The sequence below is a fragment of the Dermacentor andersoni genome, chromosome 4, assembly GCF_023375885.2.
Source record: "Dermacentor andersoni chromosome 4, qqDerAnde1_hic_scaffold, whole genome shotgun sequence".
Taxonomy (NCBI): domain Eukaryota; kingdom Metazoa; phylum Arthropoda; class Arachnida; order Ixodida; family Ixodidae; genus Dermacentor; species Dermacentor andersoni.
This window is the reverse complement of record NC_092817.1, coordinates 148,442,158-148,464,393: the sequence shown is the minus strand read 5'-3', so window position 1 is coordinate 148,464,393 and position 22,236 is coordinate 148,442,158. Positions and strand designations below refer to the sequence as shown.

The 22,236-nt window shown below is 45.2% G+C and overlaps 1 protein-coding gene and 1 non-coding gene across 2 annotated transcripts; one reads left to right on the top strand and one right to left on the bottom strand.

Annotated features, from left to right (window-relative positions):
* Nucleotides 1-1,328: 1,328 nt before the first annotated feature.
* On the top strand, nucleotides 1,329-21,357 carry LOC126537896 (uncharacterized). The gene is made up of 5 exons (XM_055074521.2): nucleotides 1,329-2,916; nucleotides 3,553-3,825; nucleotides 12,148-12,243; nucleotides 13,748-14,090; nucleotides 16,130-21,357. Exons 1-4 carry the CDS (start codon nucleotides 2,764-2,766, stop codon nucleotides 14,000-14,002), a joined length of 777 nt encoding a protein of 258 aa, XP_054930496.1. The 5' UTR covers nucleotides 1,329-2,763; the 3' UTR covers nucleotides 14,003-14,090; nucleotides 16,130-21,357.
* Nucleotides 2,023-2,143, bottom strand: TRNAL-CAA (transfer RNA leucine (anticodon CAA)). Its single transcript has 2 exons — nucleotides 2,106-2,143; nucleotides 2,023-2,068 (listed from the first exon to the last, which is right to left on the bottom strand). It is a non-coding gene; the product is annotated as a tRNA-Leu (tRNA).
* Nucleotides 21,358-22,236: the final 879 nt, after the last annotated feature.

Genomic DNA, 22,236 nt, shown 5'->3' with positions numbered 1-22,236 from the left:
ACACTCGTAACCGTCCATGAGTATTTCTTGTGTGTAGAGTACCGTGTAAGATATCTTATACCGTGGTGCAGAGGTAGATTTTTAAACGTCGTGGTTCTAATTTACTCACCAATTTTCTGGAATTTTCTTAGAAAATTACTGCCCTCAATCACAGTTTTGCTTCTTACAGTTTTATTTTATTTCCAATACTGTGAGCCCTGCCGGGCTTTTACAGGGTGGGAATACAGAGCACAAAGTTTGCGCAAAGAACGCAGTCAAGTTTTCTTCAAAAGAGTCAACCATGTTATTGCTCGGAAACACACAAGAATTCAAGTTATTCCACTCAACAATTGTCTTGACAATGAAAGAGTGCTTAAAGACATCAACTCTTGGCGCATAAGGCATTACGTTCTCAAACTCTAAATAAGGCATTATGTTCTCAAAAATAAGTTTAATGTTCTCAAAAGCAACACATTTTATTTAAATTGGTCTAACGGTTGTCATTATAAAAGCATTAAAAATTTAATTACATTATGGGGTTTTACATGCCGAAACCACGATCTGATTATGAGGCACGCCGTAATTAGGGACTCCGGATTAATTGTGACCACCTAGGGTTCTTTAACGCTCACTTAAATCTAAGTACACGGGTGTTTTTGCATTTCGCCCCCATCGAAATGCGGCCGCCGTGGCCGGGATTTGACTCGGCGACCTCATGCTTAGCAGAGCACGCGGGTTTTATAAAAGTATGTCTGCCTTTTACATATGTTTAAGCAGGGAAATCGTTGTTGGCCCCGAGCTAAAGCTTGCGCGGGTGACCGGTTTGATTTATTTCAACCGTTTGCATTGGCTGGTACGTGACCTGCGCTGTACTTTTAAAAGCTTTGCTGGCTTTGCCGAGGTGGATGTATAATGGATCGGCGCTGGCTAATGTAGGTTACCCTCTCAGGTAGTCGGAACCGCAAAGAAGAAAAAAAAAAAAAAAACGTTGTTGTAGTACTCTGCGGCGATTCAATCCTTCTATCAATGGACCATTGAACCAAATGTGTGCGAATAGTTATCGAGGGGTTAGATAAGGAACGTGGTGCGGCGAGGGTGAATCCCGTGCCTCCAGCTACGATTTCTTGCTTCCTCCCTCCCCTCCCCCAAAGATCACGGTAGCCTATAGATGCCCATTCAGCTACTGCTAGCTTCAAGCGCATAATTCCTTTATTAAAGCGAAGCTATATAATCTTTCCCTTCGTCCCCTGTTTGGCGTATCTGCTTAAGTGGACCGATCCAGCTAGGAGCAGTAGCAGAATACCGTACCCCCGAGGTGGAGTAATGAACTCTGAGCCGACCCTATGCAACGAATTGATATGGGACGTGGCGAGGGGGTGTTTGTAGAGGAAGGCAAGTTGCATACTGAAGCCATACGTAACTCAACGGAACTTCGGTGTATTTCAAAGAAGCAATTTTTCCTGTGAATATAGCTACTAGAACACCTCACAAGCACATGTACAATCGACTACATATATACATATACAAATATGACACATATATGACACATATACGACACAAATATGACACAAATATGACACATATACAAGCACAATAGCGTGTACTAGGCATTGGTAGCTACCTTTGGTAGCATATACACTCTAGACTCGCCTAAAGCCCCTAAGTGGGGCTTGAGCTCTATAGATCGCCTAGAGTCTATAGAGTGTAGTGCTCCCCTTGGGGAGCTTTAGCAAACGGAAGTACAAGTTCCATTGGCGCGTATTAACATGATCGCACGGGTGCATGCGCAGCCACATGGTTTCACGCTTCAGCAGTGTTGCAAAACAGCCATTCAGAGAAGAAAAAAAAAAAAGAAGAAAAAACTCCTCTGTGATTCAGATGTTTTAGATGCAAAACAGAAGATACGAGATCGAGGACTTAAGATTACACGCGCAGGGTTGATGTGAATACTGTAAAAAAAAAAAAAAAAAACCCTTAGTGTGTCGCAAGTTTTGTGAACAGATGCTACAAAAAAAAAAAAGTGGAACTTAAGAAAAAAATTTGTGTCAGAAGTGGGATTCGAACCCACGCCCACATTCGTGGACCAGAAATCTCGCACAACCCGCAACGCAGGCAAGGCATGTAACCTTGAGTCTGGCGCCTTAGACCGCTCGGCCATCCTGACACGTTTTCTGAGGGAACATAATATTCTATATATTCAGCATAAGAGCCTTACACGATGTTTGCTTTGCTTTTGTGCAATTAATTGCAACTAATGCACATGCCTGCAGACGACGGTACGTCAATAATTCCAAAAATTATTCCTTTCGGAATACTCCAACACCCAGCCGTCAATACGGTAACCGCCACAGGGGCATGATATTTTGTAGATGGCAGTTCGAACAGTTCGTTGCATTTCCTGATCGGAAATCGTGAAGTCGGCGGCTGTTCGGTTCCTGTGGGCAGGGCGGGCAGGCCTTGTAGCCGCTGGCTACCGAAAAGGAAAAAAAAGAAAGTGCCCGTCTGAGTTAATCGGTGCTCTAGAATCAAAGAAGTTCCACCAGCGCGTTAAGAATGTCCGTGCATTCCGCACCTCGCTTGCAGTGTGCCGGTGGTGTTCGCGCTGGTACCACGCGATGAGCGTCCCCAACGTGAGCCGTGGAGCCACGAACACGACCGTGTTTACATTGTGCATAACCGCATCCAGTCGCCTTCCCGCTGCCACCTGCACTGCTTCATTACTACAACGTCGTCACCTGCTGTAGCAGCGGTGCCAAACGAACCCGCGAACTTGTGCGTCCCACGATGGTGAACTTTGCGAAGGCGCTCGTCACCAAGGTGTGGAAGTTTGTGCTGGGATTTTTCGGCGTTCTTCGCCGAGCGATGTGCTGCTTCCGCAAGCGCCGCAGGGCGTCCGACGTCGGCCTGCCCGTCTACCTTACCGCTCACGGGACGGAGGTATTTACGACGCGACTGCTTAGACCTGGCGTGCGTGCTTACTGTGCATTCTGCTTGCGTCTGTTAGCATCGACAAGTGTGAATCGTTAGCAGCTCCCCTATAAGTGCGGGCATCTCTTAATTTCGTTTCATAAGCAGTGGTCAGCTCGACCTAGGCGATTGTTATATAGTAGCGACTCAATAGTTTAAACTTTGTGCGTAGCAACGGTAAAACTTGGTTGCCCAATGTGGAAGACGTCGTAGTTGGCGAGAAATGGAGTTAAAGAGTTGTAAATGCAGCTGTTGGTTACGTGCACTACCGTGTGCAGTGTGATATGGTGCCTGGTCTATATTTATAGAAATCATGTCTTGCTCAGCTCGCCCATTTTGCGCTGCCTCATGTCGTACATGGCTTTGTTGATGGTCATCTTGCTGCAAGGCGTAACCTTCTATGAAGGAAATCGTTGCTGCTTTATTTTCACATTTATGCAACAATTTCGTAAACCTTCAACACGCACCGACACGATAAACAGCACTCTAAATTACCTTCTTTAGAAAATTGAGCTCCAGCTGACACTTCAGAGCTAACGGATTTTAGACGTCGCCTACCATTGCTTGCGAGAATTCTACTGAGGTGCCTTTCATCCTTCTGTGCAGCCTTGCAGTGTTCAGCAGCTTAAGGACGATCTTCAAAGCTGGGACTCTTGGAACGAAGAAAACGGGCCTGTCTCAGTCCAAGTGGACTCTTCGGGGAATCAGGGCACAGCAGGGGGTTCCCAAAGACATGCTGCAGTAGGCAATGGCCCTTCAAGTGGGCGACCATCTGCCCCCGGCAGTCGTGGTGCTGGGGACCTGAGACGAGACTCGCAGAGTGATGATGATGTGGACTTCTTCAAGGACATGGCACCCACCAACATCCGGCAGAAGAAGGTGGGCAGTGCACCTTGTCATTGTGACCAGGGCCGAGTACATTTTCGCGGCATAACTTCACTTAGAGGGAATACTTAGTGGCCCAGCTTAAGTCTAGGCAGAAGTGACGAATTTCATGGTGTCCAGAGCACCACTTACGGCAGGAACAGAGCTTTTGTATGCAGAAGATTGACGTAAAAGTAGGACTGGGTTGTTATACTTCCACTACAAAAATGTGGTGCCAGCATCCATGACATGGGACAGGCACGGGCGGATTCAGGTTTTTTTTCAAGGGTGGGTCTGACTTTGAAATGGTGATTGATGATAACGATTTTTTTAGGTGCTGATGGATTCTCTTCAATAATAATGAAACCTTTCTTGTCTCTCTAGAGCAATATAACAGTAACAGCTGTAAGAAGGGCTTCACGAGTTTGTCACGTGACCTACGCTGGCCCTGCGTGTACAAAATCAAATCAACATAGCGTAACCTTTTTATAATTGATAAGTCGTAGTTGGCCATTGAACACTCTAAAATCTTAATTTTTTTACATCTTGACATGAGAGGAAATGCCATTGGTCTAATTTTATTAGACTTTGTGACCCCCCCCCCCCCAAAAAAAAAAAAAAACTCGCTAACGCTTCACACTGATCATGTTGGCGCTGTTTGCTAAAGTCCCTAGAATAATTCATTGCCGAGTTCTGCCACCTCCTCTTCTGCACATTTCATTTTGGGCTGCAATCACGTCACAGTAAGCGCCACATTGAATCTCCTGATACAATCTCGACCAGGTGAGGTGGATCTTCACCGTAGGAATCGGGAAACAACGACGAAGCTGGGCACATGATGATGAAAAAAAGTTGAAATGATTGTATTCACTTTATTGGTACATGGATGTGACTCTCCTCTGAATCTCGAGCGGTTCTCATTAACACGGGGGCCAGCATAACCTCTGGCAGTCCTGTGCTCGTTGCCGTCTTCTTCCGGAGCCTGTTTTCCCCTTTGCCCATCCTGGGTGTCAGCTCGGGGAAAAGGGTGACGTCGTCTTGACCTTCGGTTTCCTCTTCTATCCTTTTGTGTCAGCTCATGGAAAATGGGGTGCCATCGATTCGGAGAACAGGGCAATTATGTTGACATGGGGAAGCCCATTTGAATGCTTCTCACACCTCACAGGTCGATCATAACAATCCACAGTCCTTTGTGCTTGCTGACCAGTGCGCAGGCCAAACCTGTGCAGTGGTCCCAAGGCACCATGACCGTCTCACCAAAAGCAGGATGTATAAAGGAGTGAAAATATCTTAATAAGTTGATACTAAAAATGGTCCTGAAGTGCTAGACCTGAGTCGCTGTGTTGTATGCATTCGAAAAGCCGACCTTCGATTTCGCCTCATGCAATTGTCCAGGCCATGCCAATATCGCGGCCTAGGTCAATCTAGGCCAATTACATGAGGTGAAACCGAACGTCGGCTTTTCGAACGCGTGCACGATAGCAGCCCTGGCGTATCAACATTATCGTGGCATTATTACAGAGGGAAATTGGGTGCTGGTACTCATAAAGAATAAAGGGAAAATCAGACATCCACCCATTTGTAACAAATGCTACAAAGGAAACCGATACTGGTTCCTCGAAAGAAAAGCCTCGCAGTTGAAGAAAAATTCGTCCTGGTCCGGGACTCGAACTCGGCACCGCCGCCTTTCCGGGGCAGCCGCTCTACCATCTGAGCTAACCAGGCGGCTAGCAGATAGCAGGGCGTAGTTGAATTTGTCACCAACTCGAAGCAAAGGCAAGAGTTTGACGTGATAGTTCTGCGGAAACCCGCAAGGTGGAGAGAAGTAAATAATAAAGGGAAAATCAGACATCCACCTCTTTGTAGAAATTGTTATGAAGGAAATCCATACGTGTTCCTCGAAAGAAAAGCCTCACAGCTGAAGAAAAATTCGTCCTGGTCCGGTACTCGAACCCGGGACCACCACCTTTCCAGGGCAGCCGCTCTACAATCTGAGCTAACCAGATGGCTAGCAAATGGCAGGGTGAAGTCGAATTTCTCAACAACTCAAAGCAAAGGCAAGAGTTTGACGTAATAGTTCTGCGAAAACCCGCAAGGTCTCATAAAGAAGATTAATAAGTGCTGCAGAGATCTCTTTTGGCTGCTCTTGCCCGCGTGAGCCGCCATAATTGTGAGAACGAAGTGAGCCAGTGTATAATGGTGTCATGTCGAGTTCCACCTCCTAGGTGCCAGTATCAAAACTGGTTTGGAGAAACAAACATTATGGTAAATTATTTTTGTCACTCTGACACTTGCCAGTATTTTTTCCTATTGGCTAGATGGCTTAGAACTTTATTTTACCTAAGGAAAAAGAATGTTACAAGTCAGAGCTGTAATGTTGGTACTCCTTGAAGCATTCGACGGGATCATAGTGGTGTAGGTTCACATCATGTGAGAAGGTGCAATAGAGGACTATGTTTATCCTGCATCAAATACAAAGAAGTGCAGAGTGGGGGTAAACAATGGGCAATGTGGTCGTGTGCGCATACACAGCGCTCATGCATGTTGTCTCGTCATGTTCAAAAGCACCGTTTCTTCGCCCAAGCTAAAGGCACACAAGATACAGGACAGACATGGAGATTGTAGAATGTACCTACCACCCCAAATCAGCTCCCAGCTCAGTGCTCGAAACAGGTGTCCGAGGACACTCACAGCTGAAGCTTGTCAACAGGCAGCATACTGTAGATGGTGCTGCTGATGCTTTTTCAGAGAGGGAGAAAAGTGGCCTTACTTTACTTTTTCGAGGAACTTTACCGTTTACCAGAATGCAGTGCCCCCTTTGTACGGGCTTAAAACATGCGGTGGTACGCCGCATAGCGTGGTCTCTAAGATCACCAGAATTGCACAGCACCTTTTTGCCATTTTTATAGTACTAAGGGATCTCTTAACATAAACCAAATGTTTCCAAGTTTTTAGAAGGGTGTTTAACTGGCAGGATTGATTCAGTGTTTGCCTTTAGCACCCCTTTAATGTGTCGCTCGCACAGTGGTACAGTAATTATGGGGTCTTGCTGTTGAGCACAAGGATATCGGTTTGATAGTGAAGTACTTCTTGAACACCCATCCAATCATCTGATTTCTTCACGAGCGCATTATATAGACGAGTTTCACTCAATTTAGAGTTTGCTTGCTCGAAACCTTAACTGTCATCAATGTTTGATATTCAAAAGCCACTCTGGTGCGTATGTGTGCACGCTCTTTTGCACATTTCAAATGCCGTACAGAAATACCGCTTGTGTGCACAAATGCATGATGAAATCTCGTATTTCAACTGTTATCACGCATTCTGTTATTCATTAGTGGGGCCTTCTGAATGTATGGTGCCACTCGTAGAAGTGTCCTCCATGCTGGAGGCTGGAATTTTTTTACTACAGGCCCTTTTGTGAAAACTGTCTCATTACCACTTTTCAATTTACAATGGTTGCTTGCTGCACAGTCTCTGCTGTTATTCAGGGAAATGTTACAAATTAAATGTGGCCTGCGAACCAATCCTTTCTTCATAATCAAAATTTTCATTTTTTCTTGTAATGGTCACTAACTCATTGAACAAGCGGTATGAAACATGACTCCTACCTATCATCCTTTATAAAAGTAGGTGCACTTTCATAAGCAGGTTAGCTTTAGAAAAGAGGAACCACTGCAACCAAAAAAAGAACCTTGGTCTGCGATTTCAACAGCTATCTCCGACAGTGCACAGCTTCCATTAAGAATAGTCGGATATGCCGGCAGATGCTTCCACGTCATGTGATGGAAGATCGCTTTCATTTTCTGCGCTAAAACAACCTTCACGCGTGGCAAGTTCATCTCCATGAAATGTGCATTGCGAAGACATCATGTTTTCACTGCACGGCCACAAAACAAAGCCCACTTCCATATCCCTGCGACAGTACCCTCACAGTCGCTCTCGTAACATCTCTGCTTTCATGCACCGTCTAATTTCCGGCATGGTGGTAACACAGCAGCTGGTCAATGAAGGAGTGGCTGTCCACCTGCATAAACAAGAGGGCTAATTGAGTGGCATAGTACCCCTGGAGGCTGTAGGGCCGCGAAGCGTCTACTGGCGCAGGAATGCTGCTGTCATGCTCACCGTGTCGAAGTCATTGTACTGACACTGACATGACTGGGTCGGCCATCCGGAGTCGCCGATTATGCAGAGGCAGCCAGAGAGAGGAAGCCGTAGCAGCCACCGTTTATTGGAGCCGTTCAGCCATGATGGATTCAGGTGGATGTGACTGCTGAGGCCAGGCACACTAGCATGTTCTGTCCCTCGCGTGTGCAGTGGTTGTCATTGTCACTAGCCACGGCCAGCTGGATGCGATCGTCACGCTACCACAAGGTCAAGGAAGAAAAACTGAAGCGATGAGGGCATGTCTCCCGGGGCGTTTGCTCACACTATGTCTGCAAACGGCAAGTGCAACTTACTGGGCAACTGTAGTGTGGGGCAGATAATTGGTGGTCTATTAGAGTCGCACAATGGGTGCTAAGGAAAGGGAAGCATAGTCGTGCATGGCAGAGAACTAGGTGGTGTGATAAAACAGGGAAATTCACAGGCATAAGATGGGGTCAGTTAGCACAGGACATGGGTAGCCGGAGATTGCTGGGAGAGCCCTTCATCCGACCGTGGACATATATAGGCTGATGATGATGAACTATAGGAAGGTTATTCAAAATTAGCAGATCCAGTATCTGAAAAGAGACGCATTTAGTATAAAGTGTGCAACTCATCAGGTTAGCAGCAGAGATCATAAATCGTTGTTGCTTTGTTGCACTGCACATCACAGCGATGTGCAAATGTGACAGATCTGAAACAAAGTCCCGCCATTATGACATGCTGCCAGAGATTCACCTACATGTGAAACAGGCTTCATGACTTCAGCTTTTTCTTGGTTGATTGACTGCAGAGTGTCAAACCGAAACGTTTTTTGTTCTGGTTTTCGTTTCGGTTGACCGAAAACGGTTCACTTCTGCTTCAACTCTGGAGTGGAAAAAAATAAAGGTAGAAAACGGTTGGAACCAGTTCAGGTTTATTTGCATAACTGAAGGACTGTTACAGGAAAGCAGCACAAATTTAATTTTTACAAAAACTCAACGCTGCTGCTAAGTTGCCCTGGAAGATTAAGCCTGTTTGTTCTTCAGGTTACATACAGCTACAAAAGAATTATGCAGATCCTACACCAATGCTGGAAGCTTTCTGAAATTAAGCATTATTGAGGGAGATACAGAGGAGATTATATTGATGAAATGCAGATAGTCCTCCGGTGTACTTCTCTGCTCGGGAGGAAGGGGGAGAGGAGAAAAAAAATGGAACTGAGGAGTAATGATGAGAACAGGCAGTAGTACGCACTTACATAGACATTTGTGTTCGAAGGGCCTGTTCACAGACATTAATGTTGACCTGTGTTAACTAAATATAGCAAGAAAGCCTTGATGGCTTACTTCATTGTTATGTCTGGTCAGTGGCTCAGTAACCATTCTTCACTTAATGACTTGCTGTTAATTGTTGCTGACAAAGAGATCAGTGCCTGCCGTTCACTGTCATAATGGGTACAGGCATATATGTGCTTCACTGCCTTGGGTACTTTGCACACATCACAGTATGGCGAGTCCGCGCGTTGGATGCAATGCAATATTATCACATTAAAGGGACACTAAAGAAAACTATTAAGTCGAGCTAGAGTGAGACATTAAAGAGGCCCTGAAACCCTTTTTGAACATAGTAAAAAAAAAGTTGCTGAACTGTTATCAAGGCTTCTGTGAACATGTGAGCCAATTATTATTGCATTATGTGCTGCAGCCAATTTACAACTTCGTGCCAAAAACAATGTAAAATCACTTAGGTACTCATTACCGCAATATCCTCATGCAGCACGATCACAAGCAGCTGGACCCACAACAGCTATTGGCTGATTTCATGACTGTGACAACATTCTCAGTAATACAATTATTGCTCATTTTAGTTAAATAACTAAAACATTATACTATGTCTGTGACTTCAGAAAGACAGAAAAACCATTTCATCTTTGCACTGTTGGTCTACACAGGACAGTTGCGTGTTGCTGCATCTGCTGCACATTGTAGGAAACAGGAAAGTGGCCTCGGAGTCTGCGGGTGTCACTCAGAAAGTCGCTCTCTAGCCTACGCTGTCGGTGTGTCTCGTAAGGGGTGGCTGGCCTATGCTACCAGGGCATTGCACAAAGGCTAAGTTGGCCCACGCTATCATGTGAGCTTACTTGGTGAGGGTTGCTTCTTTCGTGAAGAGTGCGAGGTCTACAGGTTGGAGTAATGAAACAGGGGGCTCATTTACATAGGAGATGCAAACTTATTTACAGAACAACAAGGTAAACTCATACTGGCCGGAGCAGAGAGCATAGTACAATGTTCTCGTAGCATTAGCTATTGGTCAGACCAGACTGCATCTTTTTGGCGAGCACACATCAGAGCACAATAGCACAATCCAGCACACCAGAGCACACCAAAGCTACATCAAAGGTGTCTGCTTTTAACACCACTGTCCTCTTGATCCTCAGGCCAGGGAAATCCGCGGTCACACCATCTTCCAGTCGCAGCGCTCGTAGTCGCCTTGAGGGCAAGAGTGTACACAATCGCTCCAACACCTTTGTTCACTGAACGCCATCAAAGAAATACCCCCGGGCGCACATGGCTTACTGCCCTAGAGAAAGAAGGAGACACTCATAGACAGGGATGTCATGCTTGACTTTATTGGTGCGTCTCGGCTCCTAGAATGGCCCAGCAATTAGCTGGTTGTCTTTTGATCGGCTTAGGCAGCTAGCAGCGGCTGCAACGACACGACATAGAATGCACTTTCCCAGGATTTCCTTGGTCTCAGCGTTGTGGTTGGCAACCAACTGTCATCCATCAACCCCGTAGCAGACAAACTTGTTTCGCCTCGGTGTTGCCACTGGTCTGTTCGAGGCGACATATTGTGAGCTTCACGAAGCAATTCGTCGCAGTAGGGCAGGAGAGGCTGGAAGGCCACTTGCCCCGCTGGCCGATTGTAACAGCATGGCATCCAAGATGGAAAGCTTAGTGTAAATACCATGGCCGGCACGTACAGACAGGCTTCCAATCTTTGGGCTGGGCCAGCAGGGCATTGCTTCCATTGTTCCTTTGCACCACCTTGCCATCTCCCTGTGTAGCTTCCGGTGCGATAGCGGAAGTGAAACAAGAGGGCAAGCTGCTTATCTGTCCAATAGCTTCACTTGTGCTTGAAAGATTGAAATTTTTGCAGCAGGAGGTTCGTGAGGCAACGTAATTTAATAGTGATGATTATTTAGAACAGTGTTTCAGGGCCCCTTTAGGCTTCTGTAATGATGAATTCGGTACTTGTAGTGAGAACAGAGCTTTTGTAAGCGAGAAAATTGTGAAAATGAAAAGTCCAAGTGGCGTCACTTGGCCGTGGAGTTTGTTGCCTCTCCCGAGGCTGATCCACAGATAACGGCAGAGGTGGTGACGTGGAGATTGCTTCACGACTTCAGTTTTGGTGCAGGCGATTCAAATTGAAGAGCGGCAGCAGGACATTCAGTGGCAGTATTCTGTGCAACTAAGTTGTATATTGGCACCCAGAAAACAATGATAGACTTCTAGAAAGGTAAGCTATCGAACTAACACAACGTAATATTTTCCTTTAGTGTCTTTTTCACACAACGCATAGTCTGCCCCCTCACGCAATACTCTGAAACCCGTTCTAACGGTGATGCAACATTTAAAACCGCGAGAAGGTGATGTGTATTTGCAAATAAAGCAGCATAGTTGAGCCACGTGTGCAATGAATACATGGATGAAAAGTTCCAGAAAAACGTGGCCAACCTGAATTAAAAACTGTTATTTTTGTCGTTTCGATTTTGCTCCAGAGTATTAAAAAACATAGCGCTCCGATTCAGTTCCGGTTGGACCGAAAATAATTTTTTTTTTCTGGTTTTCGATTCGGTTCTGGTTTGATACCCTGATTGATTGAGCTTAACATCCCAAAGCAACACAGGGATTATGAGAAAAGCAGTAAAGTGCACTGGAATGATTTTGACCAGCTGGAGTTGTTTAACGCCGCATGTTCTGCTCATCACATTCTCCTCATCAGCAGAATGATGCCCACTGAGTCACCACAGCAGATCAAGTACTCAACGTCACACACTTGAAAAATGTGACAGGCTTTGTCACATTGCCATTGCATCATGGCAAACACCAGTCTTCTAAGAAACATGCACGCCATTCTTTAGTTGTAGCTGTATTGCTCTTTCAGCCGTCTAGAGTGTCGCTCATCTCTCTGGCTTGATGGTTGCAGTACATACTTCGCGGTGAAGATGGTCTCGGGGCCATGCCCAGTGGTGGTCTCTCTAGTCGTCTCAAGTTTGATGCAAGGGCTGTGCTGCCGCACCAAGTGAGTAGTATTTTGTAATTCGCTTGCAGCTGTGTAGCCACACTTTTCAATATAGCTTTGCTGCCAAAGGGTAAAAAAAGTTAGTTTGTTAGCACACAATTGCTAGTGCAATAAGGAACTGCACGAAAAAATGTTGTTATTGCTGTTGGTGTTGTCTTCTGGAAAGCTAGCTGGTTGAAGAGTGTTTGAATGCCAATTCATTTCCACAACACCGGAGACCTTGCGAGCAGGCAACCTTTCAATACGTGAACAAGTGGTTGCATGCGAAAGATGGTGCCCTTATTACTTTTGACTAGAAAATTGGCTACAAGCTGACTTCAGTGTCACCTTTGAGCCTTTCTGAAATTATAATCGCAGCCGAACACAAAGCCAGCTACGCGCAAGTGCTGCTATGGGTACCATGGATAAATGAATGTTTACACTGGCTCCACAGATGCTAGACACCTCTGCCCTGCACCTCAATGTGGGACACTCGTTTTTCTAAGGAAAGCTTCATCTATGCACAACAAGTTGCAACTATCAGCTTCAGAAAGTTCAGTAAAAGACTTCAGTTTTGCACTTTCATTTCTGGTGTCTCCTTATGTTGTACTGCCTCCTCCATAATGCATTCTACTGTCATTCTGAAGTTTTGCTTTTTGTTTGTCCTGTCATGTGCTCCAGAATCTTGTTCTTTCTTTCTCTATTTTTTGTGTGCCTGCAGATGCTGTGGATGTAATGTGACACCATCTACACATTGGCCAAGGTGTTTTCTCACATTGTCATAGTTGAAAGCTTTATGCACACTTCATTGAGCTGTGTTCTTGTGGAGTGACATGCCAATAACTATTGAGAATGTGGTGTGTTAACCACCACATCTACTAGCAACTATAACTGTGTACTTTATTAGAAATCAGCCAAAATATCTGGCACAAAAGAGAGTTCACAAACCCTGTCATGTGCTGAGTGTTGCATAAATGGGAGTGCCAGGTTTACAAAACTGTTCCTGATAGACCGCTAGCTAATTCACGGTCAGATTTCGCTCAGAGGTAGCGTTTTGCAGTGAGCTTAGTTGAATGCCACATTTGCAGGCATTACTTTCCAATTTTACCCACAATAAATTCGAACTGAACATCGTCTACGATGACACCCCTAAAAAATTTCCATTTCTATTGCAAAAAAAGAGGGTTGCCACCTGGCACATCTGTGCCAAAAACAAGGGCACGGAGGACAACAAAAGCATGCGTGGCTTCTGTACCAAAAAATGTCAATCCTCATAGCGACTTGCTTGCTGCAGCTCAAAAACGTGAAAGGAATTGATGGCAACTGTTAACACTAGTTAAAAAACAAACTGCTGATATTGCAGTAACAAGTGTGGTTGTTAGTTTGGGGAATATGGGGAATAGTTTGGGTAATTTCAGTGGTTTTCCAATACAAAAGTTGTTCTGAAAGGGTTGCTCAAACAAATCCGTCAGCCAGCAGCATGGCCTGCCCACTGAGCTGTGTATGTGCCCTCCCACCTACCCAGGGTGCCGAATTAGGCGTGCTCGAGGACGACGGCGACACTGCGCAGGCCAGCTGGGAGGACGAGGCGGAGCTGGAGGTGGACTCTGTGATCCGCGAGAAGCGCCAGGCCGAGCGGGAGCGCCGCATCGCGGAGCACCAGCGGAGGAAGCGCGAGAAAGAGCAGCAGCGCACCACCAGTGGCAACGTTGCTCCCACAGCCGGCAGCAGCAGTGCTCCGCATTCTTCACCGCCCAGCACCAGACGGAAGGTCTTCTAAGGGGCTGTCGACAGCCACCCTTGTCACGCACCATGCACACCTTGGGAGACTAGAAATGGACTCCTGCCTTTTGTTGGCCTTGTGGTCGGTGGGTATTTTTTCCTTGCTAGCAAATTTACCTGATTCAAACACTCCCTTGAAGCACATTCATACCCAGTTTTTACAAACAAGTCGTGAAGGGGACTTCCACAACTGTTTTCGTGTGGCGGCATGCTTGGTTTCAAATGTAAGTCAGAGAACAGCTGGCAACGCAACTTGCGTCCCAAATTTTTGCATTGAAATGCAACAGTGTAGACCGCTTCTAACATAAATTGTCGGAGTCTCAAATATCCGCACTTCAAATGGTACTCCACTGTAACCAAAACAATTTTTCAATGGCCGCACACGTGCAAAATGTGTGGACAAAGCAGCGTTGCTAATCCAGCAATCAAAGCATGCTACCAGCATGTTTGCATTCACTTAAATTTACGAACGTTGAAAAGGTAACATCCGAAGACCCGAAATCATCACATGAACCATATAAAACACAGAAAAGAAGTGTCATAAAGGAAACAGTCACCAACCAATTTGACAGACCTGGCAATTTATTTGGACTTCTCCGCAGCACCAGCACCTACTCCATAGAACCATTGTAGAAGAGAGATGCAAGTTTCGGACAGCATACGGTGTCTTGCTTGATTTTTCGGACTGATCTGCATGTCAAAAGCATGCCGACCACAGGCCACGTTGCTGTCATTCAAGCTGTTGCTCATGCCTTCACTTTCATTGCTGAGGTTGTTCCTCCACTTTCCAAGTGCCAAATGACTGCTGTGAAGAGTTGCGTTGACTTGATGCCAAACTGCAACATTGATCGCCAGCTCCCGACGAGGCGACGCTCGTTAGGCCTAGCCTAACTGGCTCGCCTGTCTGGAGGAATGCCATCGTAGGATTGAAGCTGCCCTTGATGTTTGTAGATGTAGACAATCACATGAAGATCGGGCATGAAGTTGCGCTGCACGGGCTGAACTGACAGCAGCATGCGTGAAGCAGAGTAGGTTCACGGGTGATCGGCCGGCAACTACCATGAACGCCTGTTAAGTGCAGAGAAAGGGCAGAGCTGACAGAGGACTGACTATATATAGGTGCAATAAAGGTAATCTATGACATCGCAAAGGAATTTGACAGAATGCTTTTGAGGGATAGGATACAGAAAAGAAAAGAAACATGGACAAGGCAGATATCAGTTGTGCTCAACTAGCACCATCTATAGTTGAAATGAAATGAAAGTTTATTTCCATCTTGTAAGGTACAGTTCTTGTAAGGTACAGATGGGGGGAGGGAGGGGTGGCAGAAAAAAATCTGTCCATTGGAAAGCTTGACGAGTCCACCATCCCTCATTTGGGCAGAGGCAGCATCACATTCTTTCATTCATTCAAAATATAAAGATGTATACCGTACATACATAATATTGTACATTATGTACATTACTCAAAAGTCACGAAGAGCATCAATGGAAAAATACACATAGAGTGGTCATACAAGTCTTGCAAAGCAATGATATACATCAGCCGGAGCTCATTGAGAGACGAAGAGAAAAGATTGAAACGAAACAAATTGTAATAATTTAAGAGTGTGGCTAATGTATACCTCAGGCACTGTTTCCCATAGTTTGATCGTGGTGTCGGTACTGTCCAGTCTTCGAAGTGTCTTGTGATATAATTTGGTGCTCTAGTTTGCAATTAGGCGAGTTCATTTGGGTATCTTAAAAATTTTTTGCTGGCACATATTACAGTATGCACTTGACATTTTGTCCTTGTATAATGTGTCTGGATTTTGACGAATGATTAACCGTAGCCAAGACTTGGAAGTACAAGGCTAAATTCAGAGCGCGAACTACTGAGACACAAGCTAAGGCACAGGAAAAGGCAGGACACGGCGCTACTGTCCCAGTAGCTCACACTCTGAATTTAGCCATGCTTCCATACCAACTCACCCATCTTTCACATTTAGTGGAAGTACAACATTGCTACTGTTGCAGAGGACAGCTAGCACGCTTTATTTTGCTGCGTTGGTGTGCTGTGTTTTGTTGCGGTGATAAGTTTGTGAAGTAACAATTGTTTTCTACGTAACACTTTATCTTGTGCGCAGGTGGTCCCAAGCTGTAGTAAAGGCAGTGGTTGTTTCTTCAAGAATTTGCATTACAGCTCCATGTCTTCGCAAACTGGCACCCGTGCAAACCCAACACTAACTGTCCAGTGAGGTGTGCACCCAGGACCAAGTGACTGGTGACGTATTGTTCGAGACACAAGGACCTTAAAGGGATGATCTTTTGCCATTGTCATTTGGCTTTCGAGTTCAAGGATAGGACATCGTGGACCGTCTGTTAGTTTGTTGACTTTGAGGATGGCACACAACAGTTGTCCACGGCACATTGACTGCAGCGTGTGGGGTGCGGTGCTCGTAACCATATTGTACAAGAAGGGTGCAAGCAGCGACGTTGTTTCCAGCATCAGACAATGTATAACTATACTTTTCCTTCTTTAATAGTTAGCAGGTGTGTTGTTACAGGTTTATAGTTTGGGTGTGTTTTTTATAGTACATAAAGCGCTAATTTGGACTGTTGGCACATGCCCGGTTAACGAGGTAATCGGCGCTTAAAGTAGGAGGTAGAGCGGACGACAAACAATAGGTGCAGACAGCAGCACGTGTGTTTGTTGTCTGCTTTTCATCCCATTCTAAATGCCGTTTCTTTGAGCAGCTGAGTCTCTTGTATTCTGGTAAAAGCCAGCAGACTTGCGCAACGCATTGGTACACTTTGTCCCTTCAATGTTACAACATCCACGAGCCGGAACAACCAGTTTGTGGGTTCCCTTGCCTGTGATAGAAGTGCGCATGCTCGGTCGGCTTTCAGTCACGTCCGTGTTTGTCAAACAGGCCAAAAGATTGGCCTGTTTGAGTTGAAAGCAAGAGTGAATTGTTGAGAGCGACTGCAAATGATTACTGCAAGAGTAAAAAGAGTCTGCAGATTTTCTGTGTTCTACTATAATAGTGCGTGTGTCTTTTATAATGTATGTTGCTTGCGGCTGCAGTGCATGTGGCGAGGTGTTTGTAATGTGTTAAGTGCTAAGACAGTGTCACACTGCTATGCATAGCTTTACATGCCCCGTACACATCACCCTCAAATAAGTGCCACGGTGATTGGTCCCAGATTTGGAAATGTGTACATAATGGGTTCTTGTACTTCCTACAATCAAAACAAGATATGCTAGCAAATGAATTATTTATGAGCACCATATATGTGTCCATAATTAGCCTGCATCGTTGCATGTGCCATGTAATGGTTTCCTGGGCCTTTGTCAAGCTGTTCGTACAGCTTTTAGCCTAGGTGACCATCCAGATACTTGCTGGAGAATAAAATATGATTTGATTTGATTTGATTTGCTCTAGCCAGCTCTTGTGCAAAAGTCACAGGAGTTTCTTAGCTAGTATCACGAAAGTACTCAGTCGCACCACTGCCAGTCGCAGAGTATGCAATGTTTTCTGTTCTGAGAGCCGCAACCGCGTATAAGGATTAGCGAGTTTTGCATGAGTAAGATATAGTTAAACAGACTGCACCAGTGTGTGGGTATTCTGATTTGGCTGTCATTTGGTGTGCTATTGTACAGTGGTCATAATGTGCACTGGATTTGCTCACGATGGCTCAAAGGAATGCAAGCCACAGCCCATAGAAGGAAGGAAACAATAGCGTTAAACGCGATACCTCTCCGAAATAGCAGTTACAAGAAAGCCCTGCTCTGGCGATATGCGAGGGCTGCCCAACAAGAAATATTTCATGTCCACCTTTGTTAAATTTTGGCTGTCTTCGATGTATTGCAAACTTGTTGCATGGGTTTTAGCTTTGGTGATGCCGCATACAGTGACTCGTGCCTGTCCAATGGAAAAGTGGTCAAGTGTTTCTTGTGCATTGTGTTGCAAAAGCTTTTGCATGTTTGCAGTGCCACAGTTTATTGTGACACAGTCATTTGGCCGCAACACTTGGTTTGCTCAATATGGTTCACTGCTGAGGCCCAGATCATGATCGCTATCGACTCTAATCTGAGCATTGCAAGTAAATCTCTTCGGCTATTTCCTTATGGAGTCTTCTGATAAAGCACCACATAAAGCCATTGTGTAGATAGGAAATATGCTAGTCATGTTTTTGAGTCATTACAGAGGCACCTCCTGTTACTATATTACCCCATAAGTGAGTCTTGTGCATGATTTCAGCAGCATCATGTAGAGCTTGGTTTTTTGCATCAGTGATAGATGATAGTGAGTGACCAGATTAGCAAGCTTTCTTTGTCATCTAAGAATGCTTATGCTTTCCTCTTTCTTTAACTAACTTGTTTCTAATGGTGCATTTAGCGGGAATATGTGCATGTCTTTCACAGTGTGTATTTTGTTCTGTCATTTTTGTCCAACTATCCTGAAAGTGTAGCAAAACTTTGGTGACTGGCTTTGCTGTCGATATTATGCTATCTTAAAAATGAGATGTCAAGTGAAAGAAAGGCGCAACCCACATTGCTGAATTTCCTCAATTCTGTGTAAATGTTTGCTGTGCCAGAATTTGTTTTGCATGCACAATTCTTGTTGGGTATTTCCACATTTTTTTATGTACCAGATGTAAAAAAAAACAAAGGTGAAATTAACCCGCACAGAAAAGCTTTGCTTCATCCAAGTGTAGTTGTTGATTTCAAAACCTGCTTTCATCTCAGTCAAGTTACTTTTTTGTTAAAATAGAATCTCTTGACGTCTCTGTGTAAAGTAGCCGCGACAACATCTTTACACAAAGCTCTGCCTTGCTCTGGGAACATTCCTCAGAAGCCTGGCTTTCGGCGCAAACATGGCGTGTGGCTTGTATTAACAATACCGACGACGTCTAACAAGCTTCAAGGTATTCCAACATGAAGATGACTGTTCTGTTGGAACATGCTGGAAACTTTTTGGATGTGTTTGTTGGTACGACTAACTATCCTTCTCCCAGTTTGTTATTTCTGTTCTACTGCTCCAGCTTGCACACAGTGTCACGTGCAGCTTTGCCCAGTGTTGGCCACTGACATGTGACCAGCATTGGTGCACGCGCGTAGTGACACGCCATTTTTGTCAATATTGGTCGCGTAGAGCAAAGGACAAAAAATGAGTGGAATTGGAAGAAAAGTTCTAGGAACTTACTGCTGCAGGACTGGTGTGGTGCAACAATTCTTTTAATTTGATTCAGTTTTGTCATCCGCCAGGCCAGCTGGCTAAACCTGTTGATGACGTAGAGGCACCGTGCTTAGTAGAGCCACTGAGAAGGGTATGAAAACAGTAGCGTTGGAATGGAGCAGGAATTAAGCAGGAGATGCACAATATGATTCTGAGTGCGATTTAACGTATGACTAGTCGTACCAACAGCCACATCCAACAAGTTTATGACAGGATTCGACAAATTCTAACAAGGAGATGGCTGCTCGGACTGTTGGTACCTATCAGAAACTTGAACGTGTTTGTTGGTAGAAGTCATTGCGTATTGCATCGTGCAGGAAATTGTACTGCGTGTCTGGCACTTTAGAATTGTGTCTTTTTGTGGCTCTGGTATTGCATGCCATGTTGGACAACAGTGCGCACAATATTTTCATTGCGAACACAAATCTGCCCACGTGTTTGCGTATCTGCTGGCTTGATTAATCAGACATTAATGCCGCTCGTATTACAACGAATGCAGTTGTGTGTAGGGCCTTGATTTTACACGCTTTCAATACCTTTCTTCATGCTACCAGGCGAAATGCATATTCTTGTGGGAAAGCAGGAGCATCTACTCTCCTGGCAAGTGTTGAGATGTTTGTGCCCCATGTTCTGGTTGATGTATGAAGCATGGGTGTGGTGTCACCAGGCAATGTTTTGGAAAGCCCAAACTTGCCAATCACTTGGTAGACAAGAGCCCAAGTCTAGCTCCAGAATCTCTGGTTCACGGCATGGCTGATGCGTGCATTTGTAATTCAGCTTGCCCAAGGAACGGGCTCCTGTGTCTGAGAATTTTCAGTGTGACATCACAAGCATGCCACAGTGGTTCTAAAGTGTTTGTGACTATTGCATTCATTCAGCTCAATTCGTCGTCAAGCACATGGCTGGCCCATGCCCTTGAGTGGTGTGCTCTTTTAAAGGGCCCCTCACCAGGCCCCATAGCAAATTTTGGTTATACGCTGGAAGTTGTTACGTGCCCTCTAAAAACTGTTCAGCTGCAAGAATTTTTCAAATTGGTTCATTAATAGCCGAGATAGAAATATTTCAGTGATGCGAACTCATGATTTCAGGAGGCGAGCGCCATTGCCAAGAGAGGCACTCTCTCCGCTAGCCCTGTCTAGCCTCCACAAGTGAAATTACTTCCCTGCGTTCTGCCATACCGGACCTCGAGTATCGCGTGATGCATACGTCAAGGGCCCCGCCTTCATATATTTTCCCCCTGCTTTTTGCTGCGCGGTGCACTTTCGTTGATGGTGTCGTGTGCGAGCTGCTGTGATTGTCTTGTCTCGCGCAGCGCACGAGTGTGTGTGCTGTGCACGAGAACACCTGACTAGCGGTATAAGTCAGTGCTACACGAATGCTGAGGCAGACACAAGCACATCACAGAGCATGATCGCGTGCTGGAACACTGTAGAAAATGACATAGTTTCGGTGTCGGCGCGTGCGACTGCACGACGTGGGAACAAGCACACGAAACAGAAGTACGTCTCTCTTGCTGCCGTGTGAAGTAAGACAAATACACGCAGACATTGAGTTTGCGTGTATTATCATTTCTCTAAACCTTAATTTGTCTATCAGCGCAACAGATTACACAAGTAACAGATGTTGCCTTGAATAATTCTCGAAGTCACGAGTCACTAAGAGCTACGTCGCAGCAAAGACACATGTACGCAGGCGCACTAGCACGCATACATCATCCCTCCGGCTTGGAGCGTGGCACCCGCGAGAAGAATGGCAAACAGCATTCGGTTTGAAATTTCAGCTATTTTCGTGGTGCGTAGCGATGTAATAAGCAGAAACAATCGTTAGTGCGCATTGTATGCACGGAACTTGTCAGCTCAAAATGACCAGACCTGGTGAGGGGCCCCTTAAAGTCAACACAACTTGAGCAGTTATGTGGATGCCTCACTTTGTCACACTTACTGCCCTGGCGCAGCTGTCTGTTGAGAAGAGCTCCAGAAGTTCACAGTTGCCAAAGAAAAAATCTTTGGCACTGAGCTAGCATTGCCATTGATCTCGATGCATAGAAAAGGTAAGGAGGATGTAGGGCAGTGTGTTGCCCAAGGAGATGGGGTTGTTGTTATGTATGATAAAACATTTCCAAATTATTAAAAGGTGACGTGTCTGAGTCTCTCGCCGTGGGCCACTGGGCAAAGCTCATGCCATCTGTTTTGCCGTTGAGGCACACAAGGCAGTAGACCGAGTGGACAACTGCATGACAAAAGAAATACAGTGAAGAAAGCAACCAAGTTATAAATTCAGGGATGTAACAGATAGAGTGAAAATACTGCGTGTTCGAAACTATGCTCATGTTTGGGCGAATAGAGCAACATTTAAATTAATTTAAATTGCCAGTGCCAATAATTAGCTAAAGTAAACTGTTTAAACGTGCAGGGGCACTCAGTGCGAAATAATTTTAAAAGCATTTTGTATTAGTGGATGGAACACATACTTTTAATGGCTGCAGTCAAATGCTTGTGGAAATGCACGCCACTTAGTAAATAAAGGTGGAGTCTAGCCATCCATTGTCGGCGTTAGCTGGCTGGTCATTACTATTTTTAAAATCATATTTGTAGTGGCAGTTATTTTAGATAATAGTTGTGCTAGCACGCACCTTTTGATACCCTGGTCACGCGGGCCACTTTCAGTGGGGATTGGGATCAAATTTCTAGATTGCGACAGACTTCCTTCCACAGCTTGTGCAGATAAGCCAATGACAATTTAGAAATGCGATCCTGATCGGGCTTGATTACAAACGAAAGTGTTCCATGTGACTAGAGCATAAAACATACGTGGTTGGCGTACTTGTCCGTGATGTAAAAGAATGCGTAATGGGTTTGACTTCACTGTCATCGTGCTAGTGATGCGGTGGTAGCTAGAAAGAACCTGGACCCATGGTTCTGCGCTGCCTTTGAGTTCGAAAAGAGAAAATTGCTCCTGGACATACAAATAGATATGCTGAACGTTGAGCTTTGAAGAGACCAATTGTTTGT